Raw genomic sequence first — 18076 nt, forward strand, 5'->3', positions numbered from 1 at the left:
CGTGTTTCATCCTGGTTGGCTTGCCCACAAGCAGAAGAAAATCAGTTCAATTAGTTGGGTGGTGACGCGCGGTCAATTATGTGGCATTGTGTGTGAAAAGAAAAGAATTTTATTTCGTGTTTCATCCTGGTTGGCTTGCCCACAAGCAGAAGAAAATCAGTTCAATTAGTTGGGTGGTGACGCGCGGTCAATTATGTGGCATTGTGTGTGAAAAGAAAAGAATTTTATTTCGTGTTTCATCCTGGTTGGCTTGCCCACAAGCAGAAGAAAATCAGTTCAATTAGTTGGGTGGTGACGCGCGGTCAATTATGTGGCATTGTGTGTGAAAAGAAAAGAATTTTATTTCGTGTTTCATCCTGGTTGGCTTGCCCACAAGCAGAAGAAAATCAGTTCAATTAGTTGGGTGGTGACGCGCGGTCAATTATGTGGCATTGTGTGTGAAAAGAAAAGAATTTTATTTCGTGTTTCATCCTGGTTGGCTTGCCCACAAGCAGAAGAAAATCAGTTCAATTAGTTGGGTGGTGACGCGCGGTCAATTATGTGGCATTGTGTGTGAAAAGAAAAGAATTTTATTTCGTGTTTCATCCTGGTTGGCTTGCCCACAAGCAGAAGAAAATCAGTTCAATTAGTTGGGTGGTGACGCGCGGTCAATTATGTGGCATTGTGTGTGAAAAGAAAAGAATTTTATTTCGTGTTTCATCCTGGTTGGCTTGCCCACAAGCAGAAGAAAATCAGTTCAATTAGTTGGGTGGTGACGCGCGGTCAATTATGTGGCATTGTGTGTGAAAAGAAAAGAATTTTATTTCGTGTTTCATCCTGATTGGCTTGCCCACAAGCAGAAGAAAATCAGTTCAATTAGTTGGGTGGTGACGCGCGGTCAATTATGTGGCATTGTGTGTGAAAAGAAAAGAATTTTATTTCGTGTTTCATCCTGGTTGGCTTGCCCACAAGCAGAAGAAAATCAGTTCAATTTGTTGGGTGGTGACGCGCGGTCAATTATGTGGCATTGTGTGTGAAAAGAAAAGAATTTTATTTCGTGTTTCATCCTGGTTGGCTTGCCCACAAGCAGAAGAAAATCAGTTCAATTAGTTGGGTGGTGACGCGCGGTCAATTATGTGGCATTGTGTGTGAAAAGAAAAGAATTTTATTTCGTGTTTCATCCTGGTTGGCTTGCCCACAAGCAGAAGAAAATCAGTTCAATTAGTTGGGTGGTGACGCGCGGTCAATTATGTGGCATTGTGTGTGAAAAGAAAAGAATTTTATTTCGTGTTTCATCCTGGTTGGCTTGCCCACAAGCAGAAGAAAATCAGTTCAATTAGTTGGGTGGTGACGCGCGGTCAATTATGTGGCATTGTGTGTGAAAAGAAAAGAATTTTATTTCGTGTTTCATCCTGGTTGGCTTGCCCACAAGCAGAAGAAAATCAGTTCAATTTGTTGGGTGGTGACGCGCGGTCAATTATGTGGCATTGTGTGTGAAAAGAAAAGAATTTTATTTCGTGTTTCATCCTGATTGGCTTGCCCACAAGCAGAAGAAAATCAGTTCAATTTGTTGGGTGGTGACGCGCGGTCAATTATGTGGCATTGTGTGTGAAAAGAAAAGAATTTTATTTCGTGTTTCATCCTGATTGGCTTGCCCACAAGCAGAAGAAAATCAGTTCAATTAGTTGGGTGGTGACGCGCGGTCAATTATGTGGCATTGTGTGTGAAAAGAAAAGAATTTTATTTCGTGTTTCATCCTGGTTGGCTTGCCCACAAGCAGAAGAAAATCAGTTCAATTTGTTGGGTGGTGACGCGCGGTCAATTATGTGGCATTGTGTGTGAAAAGAAAAGAATTTTATTTCGTGTTTCATCCTGGTTGGCTTGCCCACAAGCAGAAGAAAATCAGTTCAATTTGTTGGGTGGTGACGCGCGGTCAATTATGTGGCATTGTGTGTGAAAAGAAAAGAATTTTATTTCGTGTTTCATCCTGATTGGCTTGCCCACAAGCAGAAGAAAATCAGTTCAATTAGTTGGGTGGTGACGCGCGGTCAATTATGTGGCATTGTGTGTGAAAAGAAAAGAATTTTATTTCGTGTTTCATCCTGATTGGCTTGCCCACAAGCAGAAGAAAATCAGTTCAATTTGTTGGGTGGTGACGCGCGGTCAATTATGTGGCATTGTGTGTGAAAAGAAAAGAATTTTATTTCGTGTTTCATCCTGATTGGCTTGCCCACAAGCAGAAGAAAATCAGTTCAATTAGTTGGGTGGTGACGCGCGGTCAATTATGTGGCATTGTGTGTGAAAAGAAAAGAATTTTATTTCGTGTTTCATCCTGGTTGGCTTGCCCACAAGCAGAAGAAAATCAGTTCAATTTGTTGGGTGGTGACGCGCGGTCAATTATGTGGCATTGTGTGTGAAAAGAAAAGAATTTTATTTCGTGTTTCATCCTGATTGGCTTGCCCACAAGCAGAAGAAAATCAGTTCAATTTGTTGGGTGGTGACGCGCGGTCAATTATGTGGCATTGTGTGTGAAAAGAAAAGAATTTTATTTCGTGTTTCATCCTGATTGGCTTGCCCACAAGCAGAAGAAAATCAGTTCAATTAGTTGGGTGGTGACGCGCGGTCAATTATGTGGCATTGTGTGTGAAAAGAAAAGAATTTTATTTCGTGTTTCATCCTGGTTGGCTTGCCCACAAGCAGAAGAAAATCAGTTCAATTTGTTGGGTGGTGACGCGCGGTCAATTATGTGGCATTGTGTGTGAAAAGAAAAGAATTTTATTTCGTGTTTCATCCTGGTTGGCTTGCCCACAAGCAGAAGAAAATCAGTTCAATTAGTTGGGTGGTGACGCGCGGTCAATTATGTGGCATTGTGTGTGAAAAGAAAAGAATTTTATTTCGTGTTTCATCCTGGTTGGCTTGCCCACAAGCAGAAGAAAATCAGTTCAATTAGTTGGGTGGTGACGCGCGGTCAATTATGTGGCATTGTGTGTGAAAAGAAAAGAATTTTATTTCGTGTTTCATCCTGGTTGGCTTGCCCACAAGCAGAAGAAAATCAGTTCAATTAGTTGGGTGGTGACGCGCGGTCAATTATGTGGCATTGTGTGTGAAAAGAAAAGAATTTTATTTCGTGTTTCATCCTGGTTGGCTTGCCCACAAGCAGAAGAAAATCAGTTCAATTTGTTGGGTGGTGACGCGCGGTCAATTATGTGGCATTGTGTGTGAAAAGAAAAGAATTTTATTTCGTGTTTCATCCTGGTTGGCTTGCCCACAAGCAGAAGAAAATCAGTTCAATTAGTTGGGTGGTGACGCGCGGTCAATTATGTGGCATTGTGTGTGAAAAGAAAAGAATTTTATTTCGTGTTTCATCCTGGTTGGCTTGCCCACAAGCAGAAGAAAATCAGTTCAATTTGTTGGGTGGTGACGCGCGGTCAATTATGTGGCATTGTGTGTGAAAAGAAAAGAATTTTATTTCGTGTTTCATCCTGGTTGGCTTGCCCACAAGCAGAAGAAAATCAGTTCAATTAGTTGGGTGGTGACGCGCGGTCAATTATGTGGCATTGTGTGTGAAAAGAAAAGAATTTTATTTCGTGTTTCATCCTGGTTGGCTTGCCCACAAGCAGAAGAAAATCAGTTCAATTAGTTGGGTGGTGACGCGCGGTCAATTATGTGGCATTGTGTGTGAAAAGAAAAGAATTTTATTTCGTGTTTCATCCTGGTTGGCTTGCCCACAAGCAGAAGAAAATCAGTTCAATTAGTTGGGTGGTGACGCGCGGTCAATTATGTGGCATTGTGTGTGAAAAGAAAAGAATTTTATTTCGTGTTTCATCCTGGTTGGCTTGCCCACAAGCAGAAGAAAATCAGTTCAATTTGTTGGGTGGTGACGCGCGGTCAATTATGTGGCATTGTGTGTGAAAAGAAAAGAATTTTATTTCGTGTTTCATCCTGATTGGCTTGCCCACAAGCAGAAGAAAATCAGTTCAATTTGTTGGGTGGTGACGCGCGGTCAATTATGTGGCATTGTGTGTGAAAAGAAAAGAATTTTATTTCGTGTTTCATCCTGGTTGGCTTGCCCACAAGCAGAAGAAAATCAGTTCAATTTGTTGGGTGGTGACGCGCGGTCAATTATGTGGCATTGTGTGTGAAAAGAAAAGAATTTTATTTCGTGTTTCATCCTGGTTGGCTTGCCCACAAGCAGAAGAAAATCAGTTCAATTAGTTGGGTGGTGACGCGCGGTCAATTATGTGGCATTGTGTGTGAAAAGAAAAGAATTTTATTTCGTGTTTCATCCTGGTTGGCTTGCCCACAAGCAGAAGAAAATCAGTTCAATTTGTTGGGTGGTGACGCGCGGTCAATTATGTGGCATTGTGTGTGAAAAGAAAAGAATTTTATTTCGTGTTTCATCCTGATTGGCTTGCCCACAAGCAGAAGAAAATCAGTTCAATTTGTTGGGTGGTGACGCGCGGTCAATTATGTGGCATTGTGTGTGAAAAGAAAAGAATTTTATTTCGTGTTTCATCCTGGTTGGCTTGCCCACAAGCAGAAGAAAATCAGTTCAATTTGTTGGGTGGTGACGCGCGGTCAATTATGTGGCATTGTGTGTGAAAAGAAAAGAATTTTATTTCGTGTTTCATCCTGGTTGGCTTGCCCACAAGCAGAAGAAAATCAGTTCAATTAGTTGGGTGGTGACGCGCGGTCAATTATGTGGCATTGTGTGTGAAAAGAAAAGAATTTTATTTCGTGTTTCATCCTGGTTGGCTTGCCCACAAGCAGAAGAAAATCAGTTCAATTTGTTGGGTGGTGACGCGCGGTCAATTATGTGGCATTGTGTGTGAAAAGAAAAGAATTTTATTTCGTGTTTCATCCTGGTTGGCTTGCCCACAAGCAGAAGAAAATCAGTTCAATTAGTTGGGTGGTGACGCGCGGTCAATTATGTGGCATTGTGTGTGAAAAGAAAAGAATTTTATTTCGTGTTTCATCCTGGTTGGCTTGCCCACAAGCAGAAGAAAATCAGTTCAATTAGTTGGGTGGTGACGCGCGGTCAATTATGTGGCATTGTGTGTGAAAAGAAAAGAATTTTATTTCGTGTTTCATCCTGGTTGGCTTGCCCACAAGCAGAAGAAAATCAGTTCAATTAGTTGGGTGGTGACGCGCGGTCAATTATGTGGCATTGTGTGTGAAAAGAAAAGAATTTTATTTCGTGTTTCATCCTGGTTGGCTTGCCCACAAGCAGAAGAAAATCAGTTCAATTTGTTGGGTGGTGACGCGCGGTCAATTATGTGGCATTGTGTGTGAAAAGAAAAGAATTTTATTTCGTGTTTCATCCTGGTTGGCTTGCCCACAAGCAGAAGAAAATCAGTTCAATTAGTTGGGTGGTGACGCGCGGTCAATTATGTGGCATTGTGTGTGAAAAGAAAAGAATTTTATTTCGTGTTTCATCCTGGTTGGCTTGCCCACAAGCAGAAGAAAATCAGTTCAATTTGTTGGGTGGTGACGCGCGGTCAATTATGTGGCATTGTGTGTGAAAAGAAAAGAATTTTATTTCGTGTTTCATCCTGGTTGGCTTGCCCACAAGCAGAAGAAAATCAGTTCAATTAGTTGGGTGGTGACGCGCGGTCAATTATGTGGCATTGTGTGTGAAAAGAAAAGAATTTTATTTCGTGTTTCATCCTGGTTGGCTTGCCCACAAGCAGAAGAAAATCAGTTCAATTAGTTGGGTGGTGACGCGCGGTCAATTATGTGGCATTGTGTGTGAAAAGAAAAGAATTTTATTTCGTGTTTCATCCTGGTTGGCTTGCCCACAAGCAGAAGAAAATCAGTTCAATTAGTTGGGTGGTGACGCGCGGTCAATTATGTGGCATTGTGTGTGAAAAGAAAAGAATTTTATTTCGTGTTTCATCCTGGTTGGCTTGCCCACAAGCAGAAGAAAATCAGTTCAATTTGTTGGGTGGTGACGCGCGGTCAATTATGTGGCATTGTGTGTGAAAAGAAAAGAATTTTATTTCGTGTTTCATCCTGATTGGCTTGCCCACAAGCAGAAGAAAATCAGTTCAATTTGTTGGGTGGTGACGCGCGGTCAATTATGTGGCATTGTGTGTGAAAAGAAAAGAATTTTATTTCGTGTTTCATCCTGGTTGGCTTGCCCACAAGCAGAAGAAAATCAGTTCAATTTGTTGGGTGGTGACGCGCGGTCAATTATGTGGCATTGTGTGTGAAAAGAAAAGAATTTTATTTCGTGTTTCATCCTGGTTGGCTTGCCCACAAGCAGAAGAAAATCAGTTCAATTAGTTGGGTGGTGACGCGCGGTCAATTATGTGGCATTGTGTGTGAAAAGAAAAGAATTTTATTTCGTGTTTCATCCTGGTTGGCTTGCCCACAAGCAGAAGAAAATCAGTTCAATTTGTTGGGTGGTGACGCGCGGTCAATTATGTGGCATTGTGTGTGAAAAGAAAAGAATTTTATTTCGTGTTTCATCCTGATTGGCTTGCCCACAAGCAGAAGAAAATCAGTTCAATTTGTTGGGTGGTGACGCGCGGTCAATTATGTGGCATTGTGTGTGAAAAGAAAAGAATTTTATTTCGTGTTTCATCCTGGTTGGCTTGCCCACAAGCAGAAGAAAATCAGTTCAATTTGTTGGGTGGTGACGCGCGGTCAATTATGTGGCATTGTGTGTGAAAAGAAAAGAATTTTATTTCGTGTTTCATCCTGGTTGGCTTGCCCACAAGCAGAAGAAAATCAGTTCAATTAGTTGGGTGGTGACGCGCGGTCAATTATGTGGCATTGTGTGTGAAAAGAAAAGAATTTTATTTCGTGTTTCATCCTGGTTGGCTTGCCCACAAGCAGAAGAAAATCAGTTCAATTTGTTGGGTGGTGACGCGCGGTCAATTATGTGGCATTGTGTGTGAAAAGAAAAGAATTTTATTTCGTGTTTCATCCTGGTTGGCTTGCCCACAAGCAGAAGAAAATCAGTTCAATTAGTTGGGTGGTGACGCGCGGTCAATTATGTGGCATTGTGTGTGAAAAGAAAAGAATTTTATTTCGTGTTTCATCCTGGTTGGCTTGCCCACAAGCAGAAGAAAATCAGTTCAATTAGTTGGGTGGTGACGCGCGGTCAATTATGTGGCATTGTGTGTGAAAAGAAAAGAATTTTATTTCGTGTTTCATCCTGGTTGGCTTGCCCACAAGCAGAAGAAAATCAGTTCAATTTGTTGGGTGGTGACGCGCGGTCAATTATGTGGCATTGTGTGTGAAAAGAAAAGAATTTTATTTCGTGTTTCATCCTGGTTGGCTTGCCCACAAGCAGAAGAAAATCAGTTCAATTAGTTGGGTGGTGACGCGCGGTCAATTATGTGGCATTGTGTGTGAAAAGAAAAGAATTTTATTTCGTGTTTCATCCTGATTGGCTTGCCCACAAGCAGAAGAAAATCAGTTCAATTAGTTGGGTGGTGACGCGCGGTCAATTATGTGGCATTGTGTGTGAAAAGAAAAGAATTTTATTTCGTGTTTCATCCTGGTTGGCTTGCCCACAAGCAGAAGAAAATCAGTTCAATTAGTTGGGTGGTGACGCGCGGTCAATTATGTGGCATTGTGTGTGAAAAGAAAAGAATTTTATTTCGTGTTTCATCCTGGTTGGCTTGCCCACAAGCAGAAGAAAATCAGTTCAATTAGTTGGGTGGTGACGCGCGGTCAATTATGTGGCATTGTGTGTGAAAAGAAAAGAATTTTATTTCGTGTTTCATCCTGGTTGGCTTGCCCACAAGCAGAAGAAAATCAGTTCAATTTGTTGGGTGGTGACGCGCGGTCAATTATGTGGCATTGTGTGTGAAAAGAAAAGAATTTTATTTCGTGTTTCATCCTGATTGGCTTGCCCACAAGCAGAAGAAAATCAGTTCAATTAGTTGGGTGGTGACGCGCGGTCAATTATGTGGCATTGTGTGTGAAAAGAAAAGAATTTTATTTCGTGTTTCATCCTGGTTGGCTTGCCCACAAGCAGAAGAAAATCAGTTCAATTTGTTGGGTGGTGACGCGCGGTCAATTATGTGGCATTGTGTGTGAAAAGAAAAGAATTTTATTTCGTGTTTCATCCTGGTTGGCTTGCCCACAAGCAGAAGAAAATCAGTTCAATTAGTTGGGTGGTGACGCGCGGTCAATTATGTGGCATTGTGTGTGAAAAGAAAAGAATTTTATTTCGTGTTTCATCCTGGTTGGCTTGCCCACAAGCAGAAGAAAATCAGTTCAATTAGTTGGGTGGTGACGCGCGGTCAATTATGTGGCATTGTGTGTGAAAAGAAAAGAATTTTATTTCGTGTTTCATCCTGGTTGGCTTGCCCACAAGCAGAAGAAAATCAGTTCAATTTGTTGGGTGGTGACGCGCGGTCAATTATGTGGCATTGTGTGTGAAAAGAAAAGAATTTTATTTCGTGTTTCATCCTGGTTGGCTTGCCCACAAGCAGAAGAAAATCAGTTCAATTTGTTGGGTGGTGACGCGCGGTCAATTATGTGGCATTGTGTGTGAAAAGAAAAGAATCTTATTTCGTGTTTCATCCTGGTTGGCTTGCCCACAAGCAGAAGAAAATCAGTTCAATTTGTTGGGTGGTGACGCGCGGTCAATTATGTGGCATTGTGTGTGAAAAGAAAAGAATTTTATTTCGTGTTTCATCCTGGTTGGCTTGCCCACAAGCAGAAGAAAATCAGTTCAATTAGTTGGGTGGTGACGCGCGGTCAATTATGTGGCATTGTGTGTGAAAAGAAAAGAATTTTATTTCGTGTTTCATCCTGGTTGGCTTGCCCACAAGCAGAAGAAAATCAGTTCAATTAGTTGGGTGGTGACGCGCGGTCAATTATGTGGCATTGTGTGTGAAAAGAAAAGAATTTTATTTCGTGTTTCATCCTGGTTGGCTTGCCCACAAGCAGAAGAAAATCAGTTCAATTTGTTGGGTGGTGACGCGCGGTCAATTATGTGGCATTGTGTGTGAAAAGAAAAGAATTTTATTTCGTGTTTCATCCTGGTTGGCTTGCCCACAAGCAGAAGAAAATCAGTTCAATTAGTTGGGTGGTGACGCGCGGTCAATTATGTGGCATTGTGTGTGAAAAGAAAAGAATTTTATTTCGTGTTTCATCCTGGTTGGCTTGCCCACAAGCAGAAGAAAATCAGTTCAATTAGTTGGGTGGTGACGCGCGGTCAATTATGTGGCATTGTGTGTGAAAAGAAAAGAATCTTATTTCGTGTTTCATCCTGGTTGGCTTGCCCACAAGCAGAAGAAAATCAGTTCAATTAGTTGGGTGGTGACGCGCGGTCAATTATGTGGCATTGTGTGTGAAAAGAAAAGAATTTTATTTCGTGTTTCATCCTGATTGGCTTGCTCAAGTCCTTCCTATATCATCGTTGATCGGGAGGCACGACGTCGTGTGAATTGTTGCATTAAAATAAGTTTAAGTATTACTGTAAATGACTGTAAAAAAGTCCTTCCTATATCATCAATGTCGTCTGGGTAATCGTGATGAAAAATTACATTTATTCAGTATTTAAATACCTGTGCGCGAGTGTTTTGGTGTGCTAATTAGAAAGACCTTCCCATAGCATCGTTGCTCGGAAGGCTCGCCGACGGGTTTGTTATGAAAGTCCTCCCCATAGCATCGTAGCTCGGGAGGCATCGAAAAGCCAATACCTTATCCTACTAACCCAAAAAAAATATAATCACGTGATGCTTGAAGGAGATGCTGTGGATTCAACGGTCTCAAGCGGTATCAACAAGTATATAGCGAAAAACTATGTGCTTGATGAGTCTGCAACTTCAACTATCGGACTAACATTCCTCCCTTTTGTTGAACTGCAGGCTTCTTGGGAGGGCGCCGGTATTGACTAATAAAGTCGGGGTCTTCAGGGGTTAAACAGTGAACGGATGGTTGGCTCCCACTGATCATTTTTGATTCATTGTTTAACTTCAGCTGATCTGTCAATAACGGAGTAGCAGCTCATTGGCAGTCAACCATGCTCATGCTCATGCTCAAAGTGTTTGGACAGTAAGTAAAATGAATCCATACTCCACAATCTTGAAATTTCTTTAAAACTTGCCTATGTAGTTTGAGAGAGTATGGTTTGACACATTAAGTTGAAACGAATAAAATCATTCAGAATTTTTATTTCCTTAAAAAATAAATTTTCTAACCTAAGTTATACTGATTTCAGCTCTTGAAACAAAATGGTTTAAGCTTTTAAGTTTTTCTTTAAAAATCTAACTTCTCGTGTTTGTTTTACTTCAAACAACTCATGTTTTCAAATATTTGAAGCAAGTTTTTAAACCATGTTTGCATTTTTCGGGCACCTCTTAAACAATACAAAGTAGTTTTTCAATGATTTTTTAAGGTTTTTTGTTCCACTTGGTTTTCAGGTTTATAAATGACTTCTGTTGAACGTTTTTTAATGGAACGAAAACATGATTTAAATTATACGATAAATTTTCATCATCCCACTACCGCTCTTCGATTTTTTTCAAGTTAAACCTTCTAACACCCTTTCTTGCACCCATGCTCCATAATTCTTTTACTTTAAATTGTCTTTTTTTTTTGAACGAATTGAAGTAAACAAAAACGTAAACTATTCGCATTCTTTATTCTGTATCCAATTATTTTTTAAAAAGTTTACCTGAATTGTAAAAGTTTATTTTCATTAAGCAAGGTCTATTTGCAGTTGCTTCAGAAACTAATACTAATATCAGAAATAAATCTTGGTATTAAATTGAGTTTCTTAATTTTTTCTAGAGCATTTAAAAAAATATATATATCCAAAAAATAAGAAAATGTATACTTCCGCTTGAATTTCGGGAATTCCCGGGAAATTTATAAATTTCCCGGGAAACGGGAAATAAATTTTTACGGGAAATTCCGGGAATTCCCGAGATTTTTTTTCCCGGGACGGGAAATTGGACGCTCTACTCAAGATTAATTAATTGGGCTGCGTTTTCATACATAGTTTCCTTTAGTATAGTTGTACATAACTTACTGCAGTTAGAACCTTTTTTCAAAAAGAAATTCCAGCTTTTGTAAACATGCTTAATATTGGTCTAAAAAATAATATTTTAAGTTTTTAAATATTTTACAAACTAAACTTGTTATATTTTGAACACAAACGTACAGGTTTTATGTGAAATTGCTGTAACTTATAGAAAATTAAAAGTTTGGATGAATAAGAAACATTTTGCTTAAGATTTCTTCAAAATGTTAAAAGGGGGATCAAGTTACGCATAACATTTTTAAAATGCCGGTTTAAAATGTTTTTTTTTTTTAAAACGCTTGGCATGATTCGAAGAGTTCATCTGATGGAATACCCTTATTAGCCAAACATAGATGAATGTTTAAGCTTTCAATTCATGCAAATAGTTTATAGTTTTGTGAGAAATTGACAGAGTTATTTGCGATACAAAAAAAGGGGATCAAGATCACTCTCCCCTAACTTGGATGGTAAATACACTGGCATTAATTTTTTGGTAATTAATGGAAAAATTACTTTCCCCATAAACAATCTTACGGTAAATAGGGGAACAGCATCTAATTCCAGCGTGCCTCTAATGTTGGCAGGTCAGAACTTTGACATTCAATTAAAGCTAATTAAAAGCGTTTTCAACTGAAATCGAGTGATGAATAGCTCAATAAGAAGTGAGCAAGCAAGTTTCTATAAAAAGTTTTGCAAAATTAGTTGTTTAAGTAGTGAAAAACAGCAAATTGGATGGAGTTAGGAGCGAGAGCTTAACCTGCCAAACATACGAGAATTTACCCTATATTTGGTGAAGGCTGCTCGAGTTTTCATCCGATTGAGCTCAAATTCGGGATAAAAATTCAGTTTGTCCAACAATTCAGATGGCGATAAGTCATACTTGAACCAACAATAACTGATCCTTCTTAATCAATCTGGTTTGTTCTTGGGCACAAACAATTTCTGGAGTTTTTTTTTAACCACCTTGAGTCAGGGGTATTAAAAAGCACCCAAAAAGCAAAAACTGAAAATTTGGTATAATATTGGACCTTAAAAAACTCTCCAGATTTGGACTTAATTTTCGCAAAAAAAACACATACTTTGTTTTGTAGAAGTTTATGTGGAATGCATGTTTGACTACATCTGTCGTATTTCCCGAACCTATTTCATACTCATGAGAAATTTACTGGCGGTGAACAGGTTCCGTCAAATGGGGTGAGTTATTTAAGACTAAGTCTGACTAAAGACAGCAGTTTTTAGAGCATTTAAAAGCTAAAAATGTATAAGCTGACGTACTGATTTTATTTTTCTGTGTCTGTTTCTCTCTGAAACAAAATATACCGTACCATCTCCTGTTTGACAATGTCCGAGTTTGTCTACCTCCGATTTTGGCATAACCCGTTTTTTGGCTATGGTAACACCAAACATAGTGATATTTGAAGGGCTCCAAAGAAAAGGGGTCAAGAAACAGCTTTACAGAACAAAGGAGGCCGATTTCTTGGGGCTTTTCTTCACCCTCTTTGCCTTGCTTTCGCTGCCGCTGCTGCGGAGTTCACACACACACTACCAAACGTTTGTTTTGATAGTGTGCGTGAGCGCCGTGTAAAAAGTGACAGTTCGTCACTTTTTAGTTTGACTTTGACTAACCAACGGGGTACAAACTAAAAAAAAGTGTCAAACGAAAAAGTGACCAACCACAGGGGGTTGAGTGTACTTTTTAAAGCCGGATCTCACTTATTTGCATGTGAATTTTGTGCGGGTCCATCATTTGACCCATCGTCAGATAGATAATCGAAAGTGCTTCTCAACAAATTTAAATCGTGAAGATCTAGCAACCCTGTCCCAAGTAACGACCTCAAAAGTGATACAGTGGACTCTCTCTGTGTCGACACTGAAGGAGCTGTCGAGAGCGGGAGGAATCAAATTATAGAACGAAAAAATCAAAGCATGCTTTCAGAAGACTGAAAAATTAATTGACAGATGGAGCAATTTTGATATCGAGAAGATCAACAGCCAGAGAGTCGACTGTATTTAAATACTTTTTAAAGTCGAACATTTTGGATTAAGTAGGTACCGTGCCTAAAACCACTAGCGTTTCCAGCTTCTCGAGGAAGGCGGGGCAAAAATATGGACGTTTTGAAAATTAAATCTGGGTAATTCTCTACTCACACGAAATCGGGAAAAAGTTGCCCAGACCCCTCTTCGATTTGCGTGAAACTTTGTCCTAAGGAGTAACTTTTGTCCCTGATCACGGATCCGAGGTCCGTTTTTTATATCTCGTGACGGAGGGGCGATACGACCCTTTTTTAATTTTGAACATGTGAAAAAAGAAATGTTTTTTTTTTTTTTAAATTTGCAGCCTTAAACGGTGATGAGATAGATATTTGGTGTCAAAGGGACTTTTATGTAAAATTAGACGCCCGATTTAATGGCGTACTAAGAATTCCTAAAAAACGTATTATTCATAGAAAAAAAAACTTTTTTTTTTAAACTCTCACATTTTCCGTTATTTGACTGTAAAAAAAATCGGAACATGTCATTTTAAGGGAAATTGATTGTAATTTTTCAAAGAAGGGTCATTTTTTCATTTAGAAGATTTTTTCTTCTTTTTAAAATTTCGTGTTTTTCTCTAACTTTGCAGGGTTTGTTTTTAGAGTGTAGCAATGTTCTAGTTGTAGAACAGACAATTCCAAAAAATTTAATATATAGACATAAGTGGTTTGCTTGTAAACATCAGGAGTTATCGCGATTTTACGAAAAAAAGTTTTGAAAAAGTTACTTTTTGCGTTTCTCTTTGTTTCGTCGTCACAGATTCCCAAAAAAGTGTCCACGTAGTTTATGGATGGTCCCTATAGGAAATTTTTTTGATTACGGTATTTGAGGAATGATCTAAAATTTCTGGTAAAATGCCCCCTCTCCTCCTTTTAACCGACCAGATTTCTAGAACGAAGCATGTTTTTTTTTAATTATCGCAGCCAAGATATTGGGGACTCACAGGGATAAAGTTTCCCCGCTCTCCCCTCATCAAACAGATATCAGCTTATTTAACAAAAACTTAAAATATTGATCGAACTTAAAGCACCCTGCGTCTCCAGCCAATTTTTTTTTTCTAAAAATTATTTTTATTAGGTCCTTTTTGGTGCTGGGACCTGGTTAGGACCGAGCCGGCTTTTGTAATTACATTTTACTTAAAGCTAAGAGTAATTACAGAGGATCTCCAGCAAAATTTTCTAGGAACTTTTTCTTATGGAGAAGCATGGTACTTTAAATTTGGTTGATAGGGGAAAGTTGGGCAAGTGTAACAAGCTAAGGAAATGCTCGTTATAACCCATCAAAAACGTTAAAAATCTGTCGGATTTTTTATAATCATCTTATTCCAGGTCTTGACTAAGACTTTGATAGAATGAGTTTTTAAAAAAAGTTTTTTTAATGTTAAAAATTTATTTTAAAAATTTTGATATTTTGTACGTTCTACTCAACTAGTGGGGCAAGATGAACAACCCGTTGGGGCAAGAGGAACAATGCATGAAACAACATGTTAATTTGCTAACAATTGAACTGTTATCACTTAGATACATCAGATTAGAATGTATTTGAAACGTTTCTTTCATTTTTAGATTAAATAATAATATTTTGCTATAAATTAGATCGTTTTCACGAAAAAAAATTATTGCTTTGATGAAAAAAAGGAAATTTTCATAATATCACTGTATTTTGCATGGGCAATTTTTTTTACAATTGTTTATCAGTTTTTAAGTACTTTTATGTACCGTAAACCGGGATGACTTTGATATGATTTCAATTTGTTTTTAGCATATTTTCCAACAGGTAAGGTTTTTCTCAAGATTGTTATTTTTAAAACATGTACTGGGGTAGACTACACAAAGTCCATGCACTATTCCGGAATAAAAGTTTTTTGAATAATGTTTAAAAAAATAGTTACGTTAAAAATTCTTAGTTTTAATTCCGGGGTGACTTTGATAGTCATAGTTTTTCTTGTTAAAATCATATTTAAGATGTTAAAACTTTATTTGTACCCTAAATGTACCATCACTAAAGTAGCTGATATAGTTTTTAAGAAAAAAAAACAATGTTTATATTTAGTTAACTAAGTGTATAAGCTTTTAAGCAAAATACATATAAATTTAAGATAAAATTGTTAAAAAGTCGAAATTTCGCCTAAAATTTGTTAAAAATGGTTTTGTTTATAAAATTATCGATTTATTTTGCATTTTTTTTTACAGAATTTGAAGCACGAATCACAAGTTTTCACATTTTAGATGAAATTTATTTAACTGAAATTGCTTATAAATTTGGAGATTTTTTTTAAATTGTGTTTCAAAAACACATATTATTTATTATTTACAAATTTATTCAACCTTCTCCTAGTGGAAAATTGTCCAAAGAATCCGAAAATGCATTCCGTTTTCCGATTAAAAATCATGTTCATTGAGAAAATCATGACACTTTGAGAAGTTTAAAATAATGACTTTCATCAACATTTTCTTAACTATAGTTAACTAACTATTTAAACTTGTTATAATTTTATGAAAAGTTCTTCTTGAGATACTTTGAACACTTCTCTACCACGGTCAGTATGTTTCTAAACCATTCCTTACGTATTTTAATTGTACTCTTTATTTTGCGGAAAAATCGCAAACCTATCAAAGTCACCCCGGCTATCAAAGTCACCCCGTTTTACGGTATTTATTTCTCAATAAAATATGTTGTTGCAGCGATTCGTATTTTTTCCTTACTAAAAATCAATATGGTACACTTGCCCCACCTGAACAAGATTTTTTAAAAGCTCTCAACAAAAATAACCAGAAGTTAAATCATACTTTATAATAGGTGCAAGTCATTAGTAGGGACACTACTGATCAAGGAAAAATAGCAGTTTGATAAAATGAGCCTTAAAACGAACCCTAAGCCTTATTTTGTACTTTCCAAGTATTATAAGAAAACAAAGGTTTTGAAAAAAAACTTCATCAAATCTTATGTCCCGTGGCGTTTACGTCGTTTTGGTAATTATGTGTAAGTAGAATCAGTTGATTGCAATGCTAGCAACAATTCCTCATATTGGAAATAATCAAAATTGTAAAAATTACGGCCGTACGAGCGATTGTTCCTCTTGCCCCATATGGTCGTCTTGCCCCACCTTCCCCTACATCCAAATCATTTTTATTTTTTTTCAAAATATCATACCACCATTTTTGGAAATGTTATGGAAATCTAATCACCTTTCGAGCTAAAATTGGTTTAGTCGTTCCGAAGATGTGATATTTGAAAAAAAACGAGGTTTTAATTTTTTCAACACCCTTAATCGGCTAGGACAATCAATGGTTTGTAAAAAGTGCCTTTAGTTTTCCATACATGAATCCCTTTGGCAAATTAAAATTTGAAATTTTATTTAAACAAAAATTATCAGCCTTTGAAAACATGCTACATATTGGTTTGAATATGAATATTTCAGGTTTTTAAATAGGTAGTAAAAATACTATTTGTCACCATTTTCCTGGTATTCTGTTCATTTTTTTTAAACATTTTTTTTTCTGTGAACCATTAACTTAATAACCCACTATTGAGTCATCCACCCTACACTATCGAATCAGCCGTTAGGGGGTGGAGGGGGATGAAATGACTATTTTTTGTTGTTGCTCAAAGTGGGTGGCTGTTGTGTTAAGTCACACAGCACCGGATCGCTTGGATCCTTTTTCTAATGTATTACACACTTTGGGTGGACGGATGGATGCTCGGTAGATATCTCTTTCTGCTGGTCTCTTGTCGCCCTGCGAAGCCACCAAGAGTTACGGGAAGCAGTCAGTCGGTGGGTTAGTGTGGGTGCGTGGATGGGAGCGTGATAATTAAATCAAACATTTATTCAGACATACGGGCGACATTAAAGTGTATACAAAAGCGTTCGTCCCGATGGGCATCGACTCGGAACATTTGGTGGGGAGGAAAAAGAAAAGAAAAGTAAGGGGAACATTCCCTTGGACGTGTTAGTCTCTGGTGAAAATAAATTAAATAATTTGATACCTCTTGTTTATTAATTTTTGAATTGCAATGGAAAACTTAATAGAACATATTTTCGAACGATTGTAAATTATGGTATGGTCATTGTAAAAGAAATGGACATCGTTTAACATTTTTTTGAAATCATAGAGGTATAACTATCGTCTTTGGCTCCAAATCACCACACCGTCAGTAGACTGAGAATGAGAACAGTTGAGTTGCTTACTCAAGCTTCTGTTAGCCTACCATTCGAATAAACGTAAAAACCGATCAACAAAAAGGTTATGAAAATGAAGCATTTTTGCATTTCTTTAGTTATTTTAGTGAATGTTTTTTCATGGTTTACAGTAGTCACCGGATTTTTAGTTTGATTCATGTACAAATGTTGAGATTAGACTTTGCCTTTAAGCTACCGCCGCCATTTCAATGTGTTTTTAGTAAATGTACGTTCTTGTTTCTTATTCTCCCATCTTTTATATATTGTCGACCGTTTGTTGAATTTGGCCATGCGTTGCACCTTGTGCGGGTAACACCACCACCACCATCACCACCGGCTTCTGACATTGGTAATACAAATCACAACCACCCCTTAAAAATATTGTACTACGGTAAACCAACAACAAATAAACACACGTGTAACTTGTGCACCACCCACGTGTGAACTGCACCATTACAATGCACCACTTTTGCTGTATCAATCACGAAAAACAAAAAAACTCTGCCTCCCCCAAAACTACTACTACTACCTGCTACTACATCAGATAATATTGATTTTAAAGAAAAGCTAATCGCGACCGTCAAGAAAGAGGTCAAGCAGGTGATGGAGGAAGCGGTCACCAAAAAGTATATCCACGAAGAGTCCGGGTCGGTTACGTCGCTCTGTTCCGCGGTGGAGGCCTGTCTGTCCCAGGGACTGCGTCGGCGGGCCCTCGGCCTGTTCAAGACATCCTCGACGACTGCCCTGCTGCACAAGGTGGCCAAGGTGAGTTGGTAGAGTTGGTTTGTGCTGCAAACTGCGTGGCGTGTACCCCTTATACCCGAATCCCTCCTCCTACAACTGCTAGAGTTTGCTTCCTGCTTCAACAAATGGTTGTATCTTGACCTGGCCCTACC

The 18076-nt window shown here is 38.3% G+C and overlaps 1 protein-coding gene across 2 annotated transcripts in view; it reads left to right on the forward strand.

Moving 5' to 3' along the window:
• The window catches only part of LOC120423374 (small G protein signaling modulator 2-like), a 50276-nt gene that overhangs the window by 18648 nt on the left and 13552 nt on the right, over window positions 1-18076 (forward strand). The window contains exon 2 of one of the 2 annotated variants that reach the window (XM_052710153.1): window positions 17725-17945. In XM_052710153.1, the coding sequence (XP_052566113.1) occupies window positions 17725-17945 (221 nt within the window). The remainder of the gene's footprint in view (window positions 1-17724; window positions 17946-18076) is intronic. The other variant, XM_052710154.1, reaches the window with a different exon arrangement.

Source organism: Culex pipiens, chromosome 3 (assembly GCF_016801865.2).
Source record: "Culex pipiens pallens isolate TS chromosome 3, TS_CPP_V2, whole genome shotgun sequence".
NCBI lineage: Eukaryota > Metazoa > Arthropoda > Insecta > Diptera > Culicidae > Culex > Culex pipiens.